The sequence below is a fragment of the Saccostrea cucullata genome, unplaced genomic scaffold, assembly GCF_032062105.1.
Source record: "Saccostrea cucullata isolate Sc308-1 unplaced genomic scaffold, CSIRO_AGI_Scuc_v1 ctg3454, whole genome shotgun sequence".
NCBI classification, from domain to species: domain Eukaryota; kingdom Metazoa; phylum Mollusca; class Bivalvia; order Ostreida; family Ostreidae; genus Saccostrea; species Saccostrea cuccullata.
This window is the reverse complement of record NW_026933005.1, coordinates 23,110-41,479: the sequence shown is the minus strand read 5'-3', so window position 1 is coordinate 41,479 and position 18,370 is coordinate 23,110. Positions and strand designations below refer to the sequence as shown.

Genomic DNA, 18,370 nt, shown 5'->3' with positions numbered 1-18,370 from the left:
CTGGCGGTAAAGTTAAACCGCCGTTAACATGGTTAAGGGCTAAATCCTCCTGACGAATTAACATCGACGGAGATCGATAAACCCTGTCTGTAGTGTCTGTAAACCAAGTCTCTCCGTCGCTGAGTTCGGTTACTATGATGATACTTTGTCTCCAAAAAACTCGGGAGACACCGCGGTTTCTGAATATCATCCGTAACCTTACTTCGTTTTCTCTTAACCAGGCTAAGTATGCTTCACGCTCGCTCATCTTGATGAATAAAGAAATATTAACAGAACCCGATAAGGCGGAGTAAATCACTTTAAAAGCACAACCAATCAAAATGATGTAAATCGAACCCCATTGACTCATTTGTGTGTTAAATCTATTAATCAAGAAGTTATCATAATCCGTTAAAGACCTTGTTTGAAGGGAAGGATGAACATTAATACCTTCTCATGAGATTAGTAATGAGACACTAATGACTTTTTATAAATATATTTATTGACAAAGGAATATATCCTGTGTTTATAACAAATGATACATAAATATGTGTAATGTTTTTTGAGGATTATTGTTTACAAATTTGTAACACTTTATCATAAAAAGGCTTTAAAAAAACATAAAATAGGTTTATCTTTAAAGTAGTGTTTATTTAAAACACAAAAGAATAGAGAATATGTGACTTTTTTATTATCAATGTGACATTAATATATATATACCATCTTAACACAATAAATAAAGTAATGTTAAACAAATGAATATTTACACCTATGTTATTTTTCTTTTATCATGCAACCAGCAAAATGAATCCTATATTTGACAGACAAGAGTAGTGCTTTTTAATTTAAGAAAGTAAACTCATACTGTTTTTTGTGTTAATAGTAAAATTGAATCTTTATTCAATCTTTTGAACTCAATAGACAAAATAACCATTTCTATATATATATATATATTTTTTTTTTTTCACGAGAGCTGTATAATGAATCAATTTACACTTAACACTTTAATATAAAATTTAACTTATCAATCGGTATTGTCCATATCGTAAAGCAAATGTATGAGTTATGAATCGTAGTCGTCAATTTCATAATCGCGTTTACTCCTAAGTTCTAACTGGACATAATTCTGTGTCTAAGGGCTCTGTACTCACACCGTCGGATAAAACTTTTCTTTTACAATAAAAATAGGAAAACCCATTTCTGGCTTGTCAGTATGTACAGATTTGATTATTGTAAAGTTTGAACCCCATATTTATTCCTAAAGATTGTTTTTGAGTTTTTAAAACATTTCGAAATGTAGTAAGAGGGGCTTTGAGTCTTCTCTTTGAGATACCTTTGCAAGAATATAAAGTTGGGTCACCAAACGATGTTTTATGTGGTGTGATTTTCTCAATCTACAATTCTTTGATCTTTTAAGTAAGCGCTGTGCCGTAAATAATGTGTTGGAATGTGTCTTGCGCTTTTGATGCGAAACGATGTAAGTCTTTGAACAAAGACCAAGGATCTCGTCCCCTTCATATTCGATTTTAAAGAGTTCAGGCGTTCTACGATCGTACTTTGTGTGTTCCTTACAGCAAGTGCGAGGAAACCAATGCCGGTCGCAGTCCGCCTCGATCGCTAAACTGTTCTGTAGAAGAACTTTTAGGTCTCCTTCTTTTTAATTATAAAAATAACTACTTTCTCATCATTTTAGGTATCTTTTCTAAGAATTTGGTGGCCCTGAAAAGGGCCGTTTTTTTTTTTTTCATTGACTATTTTCTCTATATAGCCGAATAGCTTCAAGGAGGGCCGCACCTCTTCCCATTCCTGTACCCACTCCTCTCCCTAGTCCGATGAATTGTTGCTGGGGAGGCTTAGGTGGTTGAGGGGGTTTGCTCTCCTCGAGCTCTCTTTGTGGCTCTTCTCGATCCGCTAGATCCGAAATCTGCAAATGGGACACGGCCGCCAGTTTTCTACATTCGCCAACTGCAAAGTGCACTGATTGCAGGCTGGACGTTGTCTGCAGCATCCACATATATAGACGCTGAGACGCTCTACCTCCAAACAGACTGGACAGCTTCTCAGTAGGACGCTTGCCGCCCGGATGGCCCAACTTGGAACTATTTCAGTTCCTGGCGGTAAAGTTAAACCGCCGTTAACATGGTTAAGGACTTAATCCTCCTGACGAATGAACATCGACGGAGATCGATAAACCCTGTCTGTAGTGTCTGCAAACCAGGTCTTTTTTTTATCATTCAGCCAGCAAAATGAATCTTGTATTCGACAGACAAAAGTATTGCTTTTAAATTTAAGAAAGTAAACTCATACTGGTTTTTTGTGTTAATAGTAAAATTGAATCTTGATGTAGTCTTTTGAAATCAAGAGACAAAACAACCATTTAGTATTTCAAGTTGATATATATTTTTCACGAGAGCTGTATAATGAATCAATTTCCACTTTAACATAAATATTTAATTTATCAATCGGTATTGTCCATTTCGTAAAGGAAATGTGTTCTGAATCGTAGTCGTCAATTTCAATTTCATAATCGCGTTTAATTCCAACTGGACATAATTCTATGTCTAAGGTCTTTGTACTTGCACCGTCGGATAATACTTTTCTTTTACAATAAAAATAGGAAAACCCATTTCTGACGTGTAGGTATGTACAGATTTGATTATTGTAAAGTTTAAACCCCATATTTATTCCAAAAGATTGTTTTTGAGTTTTTAAAACATTTCGAAATGTAGTAAGAGGAGCTTTGAGTCTTCTCTTTGAGATACCTTTGCAAGAAAATTTAAGTTGGGAGTAGTATAGTGGGGGACATTATAGCCCAGATTGAGGATCGCAACAATTGAGGATCGTGACGTAGCAAACAGGAAGGTAATTAGCGCTGAGAAGGGGGTAGTCGTAATCAATGGTTAAGATTAATACTACGTCATGTAACCTAGATTAAATCATTTGAAGAATAGAACAAAGATAACAAATAATTCAAATATTTACATTTCGTTTATTGAATACATAAAGAATTTCAGAAAAGTCAACATGTTTATAAAAATTATCATTACAAAAGGAAATCAATATGTCAGTCTGGTGGGTGGGCGCCTCTGTCTTGTCGAACGGCGGAATGTTCCTGGTTGAGGAGCTGGGATGACTGATGGGGGGGGGGGGGGGGCTCGAACTTGAATACGTACAACTTGGCCTCTTCTCCTCACACATACCGTCAGATGATCACTACAAAAAGTTAATCATTTTTAAAATCCCTGATGACAACTGCGTCAAACTCGGTTAGCGACTGGGACTCGATGTCCACCCGTCTCCTCAAACATTCTCTTAATCGCACAAACGATCATCACTGAGAAAATCAAGACAACCACAACCGTTTTTCCAAAGATAACATATATCCAAGGTTTGTCTAAATAAAGAAAGGGTGGCTTTAGAAACAACTTCTATATAATAGTAATTTAAATCCTTTATTTTATTTATTAAAAATTATTTATTTTTTAACTCAAAACTTACTGAATGTAATAGCTGCCAATTCGACGGTTCTGAGGGTGGTTGTTGCAACAATGTCTTTGACCCCACTGCTGTACTGGGCGTTCTGAAAAAAAAGAGAAAAACTTTATATAAATTTCAATTTTTATTCACTTTTTAATTTTTTTTTAAAATAACATCGATTCAATTAAAAATTCTTGACGATATATTTCCCTGACAAGTTTTTCTTATCAGAATTGAAATTATTGTTAATTTTTTTATGACATAGATAACAAAATTAAATAAATAAAAAAATATAATTACCTGACAAGTGAGGCAGCCTATGCAGACCGTCGTCCAGGGGTTTTTTCTGATGTCATCGCAATTAGCTTGTGGGTCGTGGATGACCAGCCTGGTCAGTGCTGGATATCCCTCAATGTTGATCTCTCCCATCGCCCTCTCCAGGATGAGGAAGTTGGCCATCGCGTAATTTCCCCTTTCGAACTCCCTCCAGTCCCGGCACTGCACTACCCCCTCTGACACCCCACACCGCGCATCAACGTGAACCACCAGAATAACTAAGAACATGAACATCGTGTCTCTTCGAATTTGGAATTAAGATGGCGAATTTTTTCCTTCATCTCTTATATAATAAATAATGACACATTCCAATTAGGGGTGGAATGGTCATTTAAATTACGAGGTCATGAGGACAGCCAAGGGACTTCTTTAATCGCTGGACACATGGCATGGAACAAGCTATTTTCTTGCATGTGTAACATACATAGCTCACACTTCTCTCCACTCAGCAAAGTCTACATTCAAAATACGTAATTGGAAATCGGGCGTACATATAACCCCACCTCACCTCTCCAGTCTGTTCATTCATTCTGTGGCTCATGATTTTTTGAGGGGGTTCGAAAGAGAGTGAGGGTTCTGTAAAGAGAGCCAAAGAGAGTAGAAATATGTTAGTCAACAATATATAATCATTGTTTTGCATAAATTGATGTACTTTGTTAGGCTAACGTATTAAAATTTAATATAAAAAATATGTTCCACAGGTCAATCTCGGTCATAAAAAAAATTATGGACTCAAACTTCGTAAAATTGTATTATTTTTACTGAATAATATTTAAGAAAAAGATTAAGCTTAAAAAATTATATGTTGTCATTACTTTAAAAAGTTTTTTTCCTTACACCGATTCTATTCACCAATTCGTATAATCCAGCGGGATACAGGTAGGACAATGGAACAGGCCTTGTTGATTCAAATGATCATCGCGCATGAAACGTGGAACGAGTGAATCGAAGTCAGGAATAGCTTTCCCTATTTCAGTCACCTGAGACTTCAACTTTCTGTACTCGATCGGGCGAAGATAAAGTTCCTTTTTACACTTATTTCAAAACATTTTTCGAAATAGACAATCTATTCTAATGTAACTCCAGGAAAAGATTTACAATCAGAATTTACTTCTGTTTGACGGGATCGGTTATATTTCACCCATTTTTCGAATAATATTCTAGTGCGAGATTCTAAACTCGAAGTATTGTGACCTTCGTGTACAGCTAAACAGCGGAACGCACACAGATTATCTTTGTAAAACTGCCCTTTTCTGTCTTTTAATAAGGAAACTATATTAGCAGATTTTTTAATGTGGTCGGGTAAAATGATTTCGCCTTTACCCAAGACGAAATTTAAGTGATAAATGACGATGCGGACATTTGTGATCAGAAATGGTTTCCATTTCGTGTCAGGTCGTTGTCGTAAAATGTAATCAGTAATATTCATTTGTCTCATGCGTAAGTATAAACGGTGTAAATGTGTTCGCTTCGACACGTAAATTTGTTATTATTTTATATATACATGTGTATATATATTCAACAATTTGATTTGTGAGTATTTTTAACAAAACTTACATTATTGTGAGTTGAAGTCGACGTATCTAATATAATGATTTTACGAATCTGGGTCTCCGCAGTCTGCAAAATAATGGAATTGACACACAAACTAAAATTTTGATTCTTTTTAGTGTATTCTAATTAACAATCAATATCTAATGAATGATCAAGTATGTACACATGTATGTATATATACAAATATATATACTTACTTTCCCGCTTCCAAACTCTAATCTTTTTTTGATGCGTCCAAACAAATGTCTTTTAGGGGTGGACGCCACCAGGGGTCTTGCCGAGAGCCACAAATCATTTGTCTATGATATTAAAAAGATAATGTGAGATATTGCCTAAAAATCTGTTCCTTGCATCTTCCATTGTGCTGTTTAAACGATTGTATAAGGTTAAGTACTACCTTCTGCTTTTATCACATTTAAATAATTTGTCTTTGTGTTCATTCTGTACATGTAATCTACATTGAGAAGACAATTTGAATTCTTTTTCGCAGTGCGGAAACTTTTTTTGTAAAGTTTAAACCCATATTTATTCCTAAAGATTGTTTTTGAGTTTTTAAAACATTTCGAAATGTAGTAAGAGGGGCTTTGAGTCTTCTCTTTGAGATACATTTGCAAGAATATTAAGTTGGGTCTCCAAACGATGTTTTATGTGGTGTGATTTTCTCAATCTACAATTCTTTGATCTTTTAAGTAAGCGCTGTGCCGTAATCAATCTGTTGGAATGTGTCTTGCGCTTTTGATGCGAAACGATGCAAGTCTTTGAACAGAGACCAATGATCTCGTCCCCTTCATATTCGATTTTAAAGAGTTCAGGCGTTCTACGATCGTACTTTGTGTGTTCCTTACAGTAAGTGCGAGGAAACCAATGCCGGTCGCAGTCCGCCTCGATCGCTAAACTGTTCTGTAGAAGAACTTTTAGGTCTCTTTTTAATTATAAAAATAACTACTTTCTTATCATTTTAGGTATCTTTTCTAAGAATTTGGTGGCCCTGAAAAGGGCCGTTTGTTTTTTTTTTTTCATTGACTATTTTCTCTATATAGCCGAATAGCTTCAAGGAGGGCCGCACCTCTTCCCATTCCTCTACCCACTCCTCTCCCTAGACCGATAAATTGTTGCTGGTGAGGCTTAGGTGGTTGAGGGGGTTTGCTCTCCTCGAGCTCTCTTTGTGGCTCTTCTCGATCCGCTAGATCCGAAATCTGCAAATGGGACACGGCCGCCAGTTTTCTACATTCGCCAACTGCAAGGTGCACTGGCTGCAGGCTGGACGTTGTCTGCAGCATCCACATATATAGACGCTGAGACGCTCTACCTCCAAACAGACTGGACAGCTTCTCAGTAGGACGCTTGCCGCCCGGATGGCCCAACTTGGAACTATTTCAGTTCCTGGCGGTAAAGTTAAACCGCCGTTAACATGGTTAAGGACTTAATCCTCCTGACGAATGAACATCGACGGAGATCGATAAACCCTGTCTGTAGTGTCTGTAAACCAGGTCTTTTTTTTATCATTCAGCCAGCAAAATGAATCTTATATTCGACAGACAAAAGTATTGCTTTTAAATTTAAGAAAGTAAACTCATACTGGTTTTTTGTGTTAATAGTAAAATTGAATCTTTATGCAGTCTTTTGAAATCAATAGACAAAACAACCATATAGTATTTCAAGTTTATATATATATTTTTCACGAGAGCTGTATAATGAATCAATTTACACTTTAACATAAATATTTAATTTAACAATCGGTATTGTTCATTTCGTAAAGCAAATGTGTTCTGAATCGTAGTCGTCAATTTCAATTTCATAATCGCTTTTAATTCTAACTGGACATAATTCTATGTCTAAGGTCTTTGTACTCACACCGTCGGATAATACTTTTCTTTTACAATAAAAATAGGAAAACCCATTTCTGACTTGTCGGTATGTACAGATTTGATTATTGTAAAGTTTAAACCCCATATTTATTCCAAAAGATTGTTTTTGAGTTTTTAAAACATTTCGAAATGTAGTAAGAGGGGCTTTGAGTCTTCTCTTTGAGATACCTTTGCAAGAAAATTTAAGTTGGGAGTAGTATAGTGGGGGACATTATAGCCCAGATTGAGGATCGCTACAATTGAGGATCGTGACGTAGCAAACAGGAAGGTAATTAGCGCTGAGAAGGGGGTAGTCGTAATCAATGGTTAAGATTAATACTACGTCATGTAACCTAGATTAAATCATTTGAAGAATAGAACAAAGATAACAAATAATTCAAATATTTACATTTCGTTTATTTAATACATAAAGAATTTCAGAAAAGTCAACATGTTTATAAAAATTATCATTACAAAAGGAAACAAGAAACATATTGACGCAAGCGTCAAAAATCGGCCGCAAACAAATTACTAGTAATTATTCCTTTGATAAAGTAATTCGAAACTGAAATTTGCGTGATCTGTTTTTAAAATTTCTTATACTAGTATTTATCTGTTCAAATATCCTCGTAACATGAAATACTTGCATGAGACATTGTCGATTTTCTTCATGCAAAATACATGTACAATATTATATGTGTAAGCAAACTGCCCATAGACCTCTGCGTCCGTACAAACGAATTTGATGTTTAAGTAATTATTACATAAAAGTACAAAACTAAAGATTAAACTTAGCTATAGTTTTACTTTAATTTGAACGGAACAAATATGAAATATGTGGGACTCTCTTAGAGGATTTTAACAACCCCCCAAATCCATCTACCGGTAGATCCACCACTACATTTCTTCTTTCAGTCTCTTTGTTTTGGTGTTGAGATGTGGCGGGAAAATGCTTGGCACATTGTAAAAACGCGCTTTACCCTAGTCTCATGGACAAAATTGTCGAATGGTTCTGTGCTTTTAAGAAATCAATATTTCATAAAATTTTTGAAAAATTTCCATAGGAAATGTATAAATATACACGGCATTTTAAAATAAGTACAACAAATCCTGTCTAGGCTGTTTAAAAAGAGAAAGTAAAAATTGTTGATATACAATGTGGTCTTTGTTTTAGACTATGCCTACATAAGACACTTCGTGCTAATTTTCTCCGCACTTCAGTATTGTCAGAGTTTGTCAATCAGGATTGGATGAAATATTTACCCAATTATTTATAAAAATTTTATTTTATGATTATTGTGCTTTTTGTTAAACATTTAGAATGTCTTTGTTCAATATTCTATACTATGAATGTTATTAAATATTTTATTCAAATTGTTCTAACTCCGCAGAAACGCACGGCGACTTAAAACTTTCATATCAACTAACCGACCGCCTCCTGGCGGCCGGTAATCAATATGTCAGTCTGGTGGGTGGACGCCTCTGTCTTGTCGAACGGCGGAATGTTCCTGGTTGAGAAGCTGAGATGACTGATGGGGGGGGGGGAGGGGGGCTCGAACTTGAATACGTACAACTTGGCCTCTTCTCCTCATACATACCGTCAGATGATCACTATAAGAAGTTTAAATTCCTGATGACAACTGCGTCAAACTCGGTTAGCGACTGGGACTCGATGTCCACCCGTCTCCTCAAACATTCTCTTAATCGCACAAACGATCATCACCGACAAAATCAAGACAACCACAACCGTTTTTCCAAAGATAACATATATCCAAGGTTTGTCTAAATAAAGAAAGGGTGGCTTTAGAAACAACTTCTATATAATAGTAATTTAAATCCTTTATTTTATTTATTAAAAATTATTTATTTTTTAATTCAAAACTTACCGAATGTAATAGCTGCCAATTCGACGGTTCTGACGGTGGTTGTTGCAACAATGTCTTTGACCCCACTGCTGTAATGGGCGTCGTGAAAAAAAGAAGAGAAAAACATAAATTTCAATTTTTATTCACTTTTTAAATTTTTTTCTAAAATAACATCGATTCAATTAAAAATTCTTGACGATATATTTCCCTGACAAGTTTTTCTTATCAGAATTGAAATTATTGTTAATTTTTTTTATGGCATAGATAACAAAATAAATAAATAAAAAAAATATAATTACCTGACAAGTGAGGAAGCCTATGCAGACCGTCGTCCAGGGGTTTTTTGTGATGTCATCGCAATTAGCTTGTGGGTCGTGGATGACCAGCCTGGTCAGTGCTGGATATCCCTCAATGTTGATCTCTCCCATCGCCCTCTCCAGGATGAGGAAGTTGGCCATCGCGTAATTTCCCCTTTCGAACTCCCTCCAGTCCCGGCACTGCACTACCCCCTCTGACACACCGCACCGCGCATCAACGTGAACCACCAGAATAACTAAGAACATGAACATCGTGTCTCTTCGAATTTGGAATTAAGATGGCGAATTTTTTCCTTCATCTCTTATATAATGAATAATGACACATTCCAATTAGGGGTGGAATGGTCATTTAAATTACGAGGTCATGAGGACAGCCAAGGCACTTCTTTAATCGCTGGAAACATGGCATGGAACAAGCTATTTTCTTGCATGTGTAACATACATAGCTTACACTTTTCTCCACTCAGCAAAGTCTACATTCAAAATACGTAATTGGAAATCGGGCGTACATATAACAGACCTGCCTACCCTTTTCATTGCAATGGTGTAATTTCAGTACATTTGTTGGTGGAATTTCAGAGGTAAAAGCGTAATCAATCATGTTTTCCTATTTTCTTTTTTACTATAATCCTTTTTTTCAAAACAACTGAAATTGTACATTACTAAACTAAGCTTGTATAAACTTATCTTAATTTTTCAAATCATTCAGTTGCAGAAAAGTGTAAAATTCCAGTATCCTATATCAAACTCAAATAAACCGTACACCCTTAATAGAGCATTTGATAAATTTGTATCAAATCTCTTAATTGAAAGCTTGCATTTGAATGTTAAAACAAATTGTACATTATTACATTCTTTTTTATCTTCTTAACACTCACATTTCTGTATTTTGTTCTAAGCAATGTTAAAATAAACTAAATTGAACATGGAAATGGCTGTACCTTTTGCAATATCGTTTAATAGTTAACGTCAGTAGTGCCTTTTAGTCTTCTTCCGAATCTTCGCCATACCAGTTTACATTTAACAACTGGTTGTATTACGTACATTATCGAACTTGTCCTCTTTGAATTACTTTTATCATTTCAGCATTTCGTACGTTAACCCTTAGACGGAATTTTAGATGGAATTTTAACCAAAATATCAAAAGCGTAAAATTAATATAGGTGGCGTAATAGCGTAATTTTGAGCTAAAAAGCGGAAGAATTACGCCAAAAGCGGAAGGGTGGGGAGGTCTGACATATAACCCCACCTCACCTCTCCGGTCTGTTCAATCATTCTGTGGCTCATGATTTTTTGAGGGGGTTCGAAAGAGAGTGAGGGTTCTGTACTGGTCGAGTTTTAATACAGGGCTTTTTATAAGAAATTTGTTTAGTTTGTTATTACTCTGATTTACTCAGGTACTCAAGGGTGGTCAGTTTGAGAAGGTGTAATAACATCCTTCTTCTTTATAAAACACAACAATTCCATTGTAACAAAGGAAGTGATAGTTTTGAGTTTATTACAAAAAGAACTTAATAGATTTATCTGTGTAAGTAATGTCTGTTGGTTAATTAACGTGTTTTCTTTTTTCATTGTGTCGTCTACCAAAACAACACATCAGTCTACATTTACTTAAGGTAGTTCTTTACTCGGCACTAAATGGCCTCAATCTTAAAAAATCCGCTTTTAAAAGATACACATACATCCCAGCAATGGATAGATACAAGAAAAATGATATGTCAACATATTTACTTTTCCGCTATTGCCTATCGGAATATATACCCCGAAATGTAAAATACTGAAAATTTACCTATCCTAGATTTTGTTGTATTTAAATGGATTCAAGTCTAAATATTCGATTTCAATACCATAAAGAGAGTAGCAATATGTTAGTCAACAATATATAATCATTGTTTTGCATAAATTGATGCACTTTGTTAGGCTAACGTATTAAAATTTAATATAAAAAAATATGTTCCACAGGTCAATCTCGGTCATAAAAAAAATTATGGACTCAAACTTCGTAAAATTGTATTATTTTTACTGAATAATATTTAAGAAAAACATTAAGCTAAAAAAAATTATATGTTGACGAATTACTTTTCGTGGTTTGAGCTCTACACTAAAGGACCCCCCCCCCCCTAATTTCCTTATTCCAGAAATAATATATTGCCACATTTTCCTGTTATACTATTAATTTTTGAGTGTATATTTGTATTAACAAAGTTGTATATATTTAAAACAATAATTAAACACACCCAATACCTATTGTCACTAAAATTTATCTAATTTTACTCTTAAAAAAATTAAAACACACTTGTCTGTAAATTGGAGACAATGAAAATGAAAGTGATTGACTGATTCTCACATACTGGATAATTTTGTTACAGAAAGTAAGTATGCTGTAAGTGAATCAACTTTTGTCAAATACTTGTATTCAAAAGATAATTTTGCATTAATTCGTGGGTAAGCAGGTTGGGGGGGGGGGGGTGCGTCTTATACAAAATTAATAATCAAAGTAAATTTTGTACTGTTTGATTTCAGATTAGTAAAACTTATAAATTGTCTAAGTCAAATCGTAGTCATTACTTTTCTTCCGAATTATCACTATTAGCTTAATTTTGGCTGCCGACAATAGTCGCGAGGGTTTGATACAAATCATACATGTTATGATGTAGCAAGTTCGTGGTCCGTGTTATCGGCACGGCATATAGCACATGCATCACTCACAGAAATATCGTTTTATTACCTTATTATTTCTGTCAAGCCGAAGTTGTTCCCAGCCTTCTTTTTTAATTATTTTATCCTTAAAACTGTAGAATCAGTGTTTGTACGTTTGTTGACGCGAGCGACTTGGAGCAAAATCGTTACCGGATATTTAAAACGCTAAGTAAAAGCCAAACCAATATAGTTAAAAAATCACATCTCGGAAAAAGGAAGCGCGGTTCCGGTTCTGCTCTTCGTAAATGACGTAGTGCGAGTATAGATCTACTTTATAATTTCACTTATTTATTTCCCCAATAATCCATACAACGTCATTGTTTATAATTCCCTTTTTTTTTATTCCCTCAATTCCTCACAACAAACTGATTTTTTTTAAATGAGGATATTTGGTTTGGAGCAAAATGGAATTAAAAAAACACAATTAATTTATTTGAATTTTTTTTAATCAATACATATCATTTATAAAATCAGACACCAAGCGATCATTTGCATGCGTATTTAAATCATAAAAGTCATGTACAATGTTATTCATGAAACGTACTTTAATTCCTTATAAGATGAAATGGATACAATAGTGTCCACACAAGGAAGAAGTCTCCGACTAGTTTCTGGAATCGATCTATTTATATCTCGGTCCATTAAATATTAGAATACTTTGAAATCTCCTATGATAATGTTCCGGGGGATTTCCGAGGGAATCAAAAACTCTGTAGATCCTTTTGAGGGAAGATGAAAAACGACCCAATGTAAACCTTTTCCCCCGCATTCATCTGTATTCACGATCCAAAATTGGTGCTTTTTTGCAACAGCAGATTCGAAATCATATACTAAAAACCACTCATATAAACGATCGTTCTCTTCCACATAAATTCCTAGTTGATCTAATTAATCAAATACCGATTGCTGATAAGAATAAAACCTACCGGGAAATTTCCGTCCTCTGATGGCGTTTTAAGCTTTTGGGATTACTGAAATGACGCTGACAAGTTTTACACTGAAATTTTCTTGCATATGCATTGAAGTTGGAGATGTACGACAAGTGGTTTTCGAAAAGATTTAAATACATAATGTTTGAAAATTTTCCTTTTGATTGATAGACAGACAGAACCGACTGATCTTCGTTTAACGGAAATATATTTACACTTTTTTCAAAACATTTTTTGAAATAGACAGGAAAAGATTTACAATCAGAATTTATTTCTGTTTGACGGGATCGGTTATATTTCACCCATTTTTCGAAAAGGATTCTAGTGCGAGATTCTTAACTCGAAGTATTGTGACTTTCGTGTACAGCTAAACAACGGAACGCACACAGATTATTTTTTGTAAAACTGCCCTTTTCTGTCTGTTGATAAGGAAACTATTTTAGCAGATTGTTGAATGTGGTCGGGTAAAATAATTTCGCCTTTACCCAACACGAAATTTAAGTGATATATAACGATTCGTAAATTGGTAATCAAGTATGGTTTCCATTTCGTGTCAGGTCGTTGACGTAAAATGTAATCAGTAATATTCATTTGTCTCATGCGTAAGTATAAACGGTGTAAATGTGTTCGCTTCGACACGTACATTTAAAAAAAATTATTATATATATATATATATATTCAACAATTTGATTGGTGAGTATTTTTAACAAAACTTACATTATTGCGAGTTGAAGTCGACGTATCTAATATAATGATTTTACGAATCGGGCTCTCCGCAGTCTGCAAAATAATGAATTGACACACAAACTAAAATTTTGATTCTTTTTAGTGTATTCTAATTAACAAACAATATCTAATGAATGATCAAGTATGTACATGTATGTATATATACAAATATATATACTTACTTTCCCGCTTCCAAACTCTAATCTTTTTTTGATGCGTCCAAACACATGTCTTTTAGGGGTGGACGCCACCAGGGGTCTTGCCGAGAGCCACAAATCATTTGTCTATAATATTAAAAAAATAATGAATGTGAGATATTGCCTAAAAATCTGTTCCTTGCATCTTCCATTGTGCTGTTTAAATGATTGTAAGGTTAAGTACTTCCTTCTGCTTTTATCACATTTAAATAATTTGTCTTTGTGTTCATTCTGTACATGAAATCTATATTGAGAAGACAATTTGAATTCTTTTTCGCAGTGCCGAAACTTTGTTTACTTTTCGCATATCCGTATGTGACGTTCAAGATTATCTTTCCTGTTTATTTCCTTCCCACTTCTCTTTCGCTTAAACCAAGATGCACGGTTTTCATATGACGGTCTCTGTCTTTTAAATATTTAAATTTTTATCGCATCGGGAACATGCGAACTCCATGGTTTCAAATTGTATAGGAAGTATTTTTTCATTTACTTTTAAACTTATTAAACCTATGTAAATCCGTCCTTAAATCCGTCCTTTTAGGATATTTCTACGTGTAACTTTTACTTTTCCGGAAGTTTAAATCGTCATATTTCAAAAAATCTCTACCCTTTCTTATATAAAATTTAGATTTTCATTAAAGTCATGTTCCCGGTGTTATACTTCGTTATACATTTCTTTCCTTAAACACACTTAGTACACCTATATATATATATATATATATATATATATATATATATATATATACGTCTATCAAACTTATTACGCCAATGTATATCCGTCTTTGTTGGGTATTTCTACGTGTAACTTTTACTTTTCCGGAGGTTTTGAATCGTCATCTTTCAACAAATCTCTACTCTTTCTTATAAAATCTAAGATTGTCTTTACAATCATATTCCGGGTATTATACATTTCCGTAAACTACTGTCAGCTGACCACTTCCGCTTGTTTCCGTCATATGTTATCCATATATCTCCCCAAATATTTTAATATTAGTAAATTTGTGTGTATTAAACTTTATCGGACTGTGCAGACGTGGGAGCAACACCTAGAGGAGAGGGTCTCCAAATTAGAGAGGGAGTTGGAGACTTTAAAAAAAGAATTATCCCCTGGGAGAATTCTCAGGAAACTCTGACCACTCTCGTATAATGAAACAAATACTTTTTTCGAATTAAATATTTATTCTATATATGTAAAAACAAAATTCTTTTGTTACAAGATCAAAAGTGGTTCAGTTAAATTTCAAAACAAAATGTACAATAAACTATTTACATCACAAAAGAGTCTATTTTACAGTCTATATTTCGTATACAAGTCGATTGGGTCGACGTCCCTGTCGCTGTGATCGTCGTACTGGGGGTGGGGCATCATCCACAACAGGAGGCGGTTGAACGTTTTGTTGAGGGCGTTGTCTCTCTCCGGTCATCATCAAACTCACCACTTTGAAGATCACACACAACACTGCAACAATTAGTCAATTTACTGAAGAGTCAAACTCAGTTATGGAACTAACAGAGTCAAGTTCAATGTTAATTGTGCGGCGAGGTTTCCTACAGTAATTCTTTACACAAACAATGCACAGGACTAGGGTGATCAAACCCAGTGAACTGGAGGAAATACCGGTGGCATAAATCCAGGATTTATCTACATCTGAAAATTAAACAGTGAATTATTTATCTTATTTTATTAGTTTTTTATTTGTTTTATTTATTTTTTTTAATGATAATGTAAATTGAAAGTGTATACTTGCTGAAGGACAAGGTGGCAATTTCGGTCAAAGTGGAGGTCAGTGCGGGGGAGGTTGTGGTCGGTTCTGATACGGATCCTTGGGTTTGGGTCTCCTTTGAAAAAAAAATTAAAATAATAATGAATATACTAGTTTTCATTTTTTTTTCTTTTTAAATTTTGGTGATTAAAAAAATCATTTAAGTTCATTTAATTATAGAAAACAATTTACCTTACAGATCTGGTTATTCAGAATGATGATCGTCTTGCTATTAATATCCTCGCACGACACCACTGCCTCCCTCACGACAAATTTCCGCAGCCGCTGCAATTGTCTCAAGTCGACGGCTTGCTTCAAATAGTCAATCTCCAACATCTCCACATCTCGGTACTTTACCACGTTCTGGCCGCACACCCGGCATCGTACTCCTTCACTTGTGCGCCTGCACCCCAAGGCAAACAACGGAATAACAATCAGAATAGACAACTTCTCCATCCTCATCTTCACAGTTCGTTGGGTCTCAAAAGGGTGGTCAGATTTGGACTTTGAGGTCTTATATAATTATACGGATGGAGGGTGGATCAGGAATATATTTTAGTTTTATTAACATAATTTAGGAATTTATACATTGAGACCATCTTTATTTTGCTATATTCTTTATAAGAATTAATGTAACATAGGTTTTATTGAAAACAGTTTATGGTTAATTATACTGTGTCTGTAGTATATCGATCCTTACACCCCTCCCGTTTTACAATAAACCAGTCCGGCGATTTTGGTCTCTCGGGTCGGTCACACCAACAGATGTCCGTGTGTGTGTGTGGGGGGGGGGGTGATAGCAATATGAAGTATTACGCAACATTCATCTCTGGGTTTTTCTTTTATTTGAATGATTTGAAATAGTAAACCAACTTAAATGATTTGTAAAGAATTATTTTAGATTACATAATTCGAGTGTTGACACCAGTGTTCTGCTAAGACTTCAAAACAAAACAAGTACCACCCTGCTCCCCCCCCCCCTCCGCTGATGTGTTGTATTGGTTTGTGATCGACTCTGGTGTTTGGGGGGTATACACAAGATCGAATGTGAGTGAGAAAGTTGTTATGAACTTATTATCTACAATTTACTAGGGTGAAAACATCCCTGTTTCATAAACCATTTATTGTTGAATATATTCATTGATTTGTTATATGTACATTTGTATGTACAATAGTTTTAAACGACACTTGGTAGAAGACATCATACTAGTTTGTATAAAAACTTGCTTGATAGAAAAGGTTTCGTTCAATCAATGTTTTATAACAAGATTTAAGTGATCGATACATATATATTTATTTGAATACATACAATTAATACGAATTTACAAACAAAGTTAAAATAGAGATTTATAAAAGGTGTGATTAATATACCCGGTAAACAATTTATACAATGAAAATGTCTCCAAACATTTCGTTTGTAGTCATTTCACCAGTTCTGGTATTCTAAGGGAATACACAATTCGTTTGTAATCGTTTCACCAGTTCTGGTACTCAAGGGATTGCAGTGATCATAGAGACATTCCTAGTCGGTTTAGATGGTCGTCCCGTAGAAAACAGGGTTCAATGGTTTCCAGTTCGGGGACGGCTTTTTCAATGCTACTCAGATGTGATTTCAGAGTTGAGTGTTCTAGATGGTGGAGGCGAATCCCCTCTTTGGTGGATACGAGGTTTTCTTCATTCTCTGGTTTCTAGTCTTTTCACAAGTAAACACAGGAACTGTCACCTTTGACCCTTAAGAATATATCAGCTCCGATATGTTAATTCAGATCTTTTTTGGCAAGGGCTGAATTGATCAAACCAATGGAGAAAGTTAGGGTTTTAAAAAGCTGCAAGTTTAAACTAATGCCTTTCTTATTTGGGAGTTGACGATTTTCCATAGTTTCATTCCATGTGTCGTTGCTACGTTCACCATTGCCTAATGTTCATGCTTGAATGTATCGCTCGTTTCCTAATTAGGCCTTTCCACCTTTCTGTGGAAAGACCTATTGATTTTCTTCTGTTTATTATTAAAGTCTTCCGTCTTCAGCGGAAGACCTTATTGTTTTTCTTAGGTTTCTTTTCCACTATTTTTATTGTTTTTTTTTTCTTACCGATTTTGTGCGCGCGATTTCTCGAGAACGGCTCGATCGATTTTCATGAAACTTTCAGGTCTGATAGAACATAAAAAATCTACATATATATTTTTTTTATTTTGATGACGTCACTTCCGGTTCGGAGATTTCTGCGATTTAGTGATTTTTAGAGGGTCACTTTGTCCGGCAGTTTTCTTAAAAAGTACTCAACACAGAAGCATGAAATTTTCAGTGATGCTAGAGCAACCTTTGGAGAAGTGCACTAAGTATATCACAACTACCGGAAGTACGAAGCGCCGACGCTCGCTATGGCCCGAAAATAGTCCTATCAAGAATTTCAAAAATTTTAACACCTTTTCTACGATAACTTTTTATCTAGAAATATTTTGTTAAAGCATGTAGAACAAAAAAGGTGTAGAATTACAAGATCTTTCAAATGACATCTATAAAAAAGGGCTGGCTCCTTAAATTAGGGGCCTGGAGGGGCCGAAAGTTTTTCCTTTATATCTTAAAAAGTATTGAGAATTTGTGATACGTGAAAGAAGCAAAGTTGTTCAAAATGTCAAGCTGAATCAATTGTAGTCGTCAAAATACGTCCGGCGTCGTCA

The 18,370-nt window shown here is 34.9% G+C and overlaps 2 protein-coding genes across 2 annotated transcripts; both read right to left on the bottom strand.

Annotated features, from left to right (window-relative positions):
- Positions 1-3,236: 3,236 nt before the first annotated feature.
- Positions 3,237-4,278, bottom strand: LOC134236880 (uncharacterized). The gene is made up of 3 exons (XM_062719035.1): positions 3,757-4,278; positions 3,478-3,559; positions 3,237-3,373 (listed from the first exon to the last, which is right to left on the bottom strand). The coding sequence occupies exons 1-3, from the start codon at positions 4,024-4,026 to the stop codon at positions 3,237-3,239; spliced, it is 489 nt and encodes a 162-aa protein (XP_062575019.1). The 5' UTR covers positions 4,027-4,278.
- A 4,560-nt stretch (positions 4,279-8,838) lies between these two features.
- Positions 8,839-9,884, bottom strand: LOC134236879 (uncharacterized). The gene is made up of 3 exons (XM_062719033.1): positions 9,355-9,884; positions 9,080-9,158; positions 8,839-8,975 (listed from the first exon to the last, which is right to left on the bottom strand). The coding sequence occupies exons 1-3, from the start codon at positions 9,625-9,627 to the stop codon at positions 8,839-8,841; spliced, it is 489 nt and encodes a 162-aa protein (XP_062575017.1). The 5' UTR covers positions 9,628-9,884.
- Between the last annotated feature and the right edge of the window lie 8,486 nt (positions 9,885-18,370).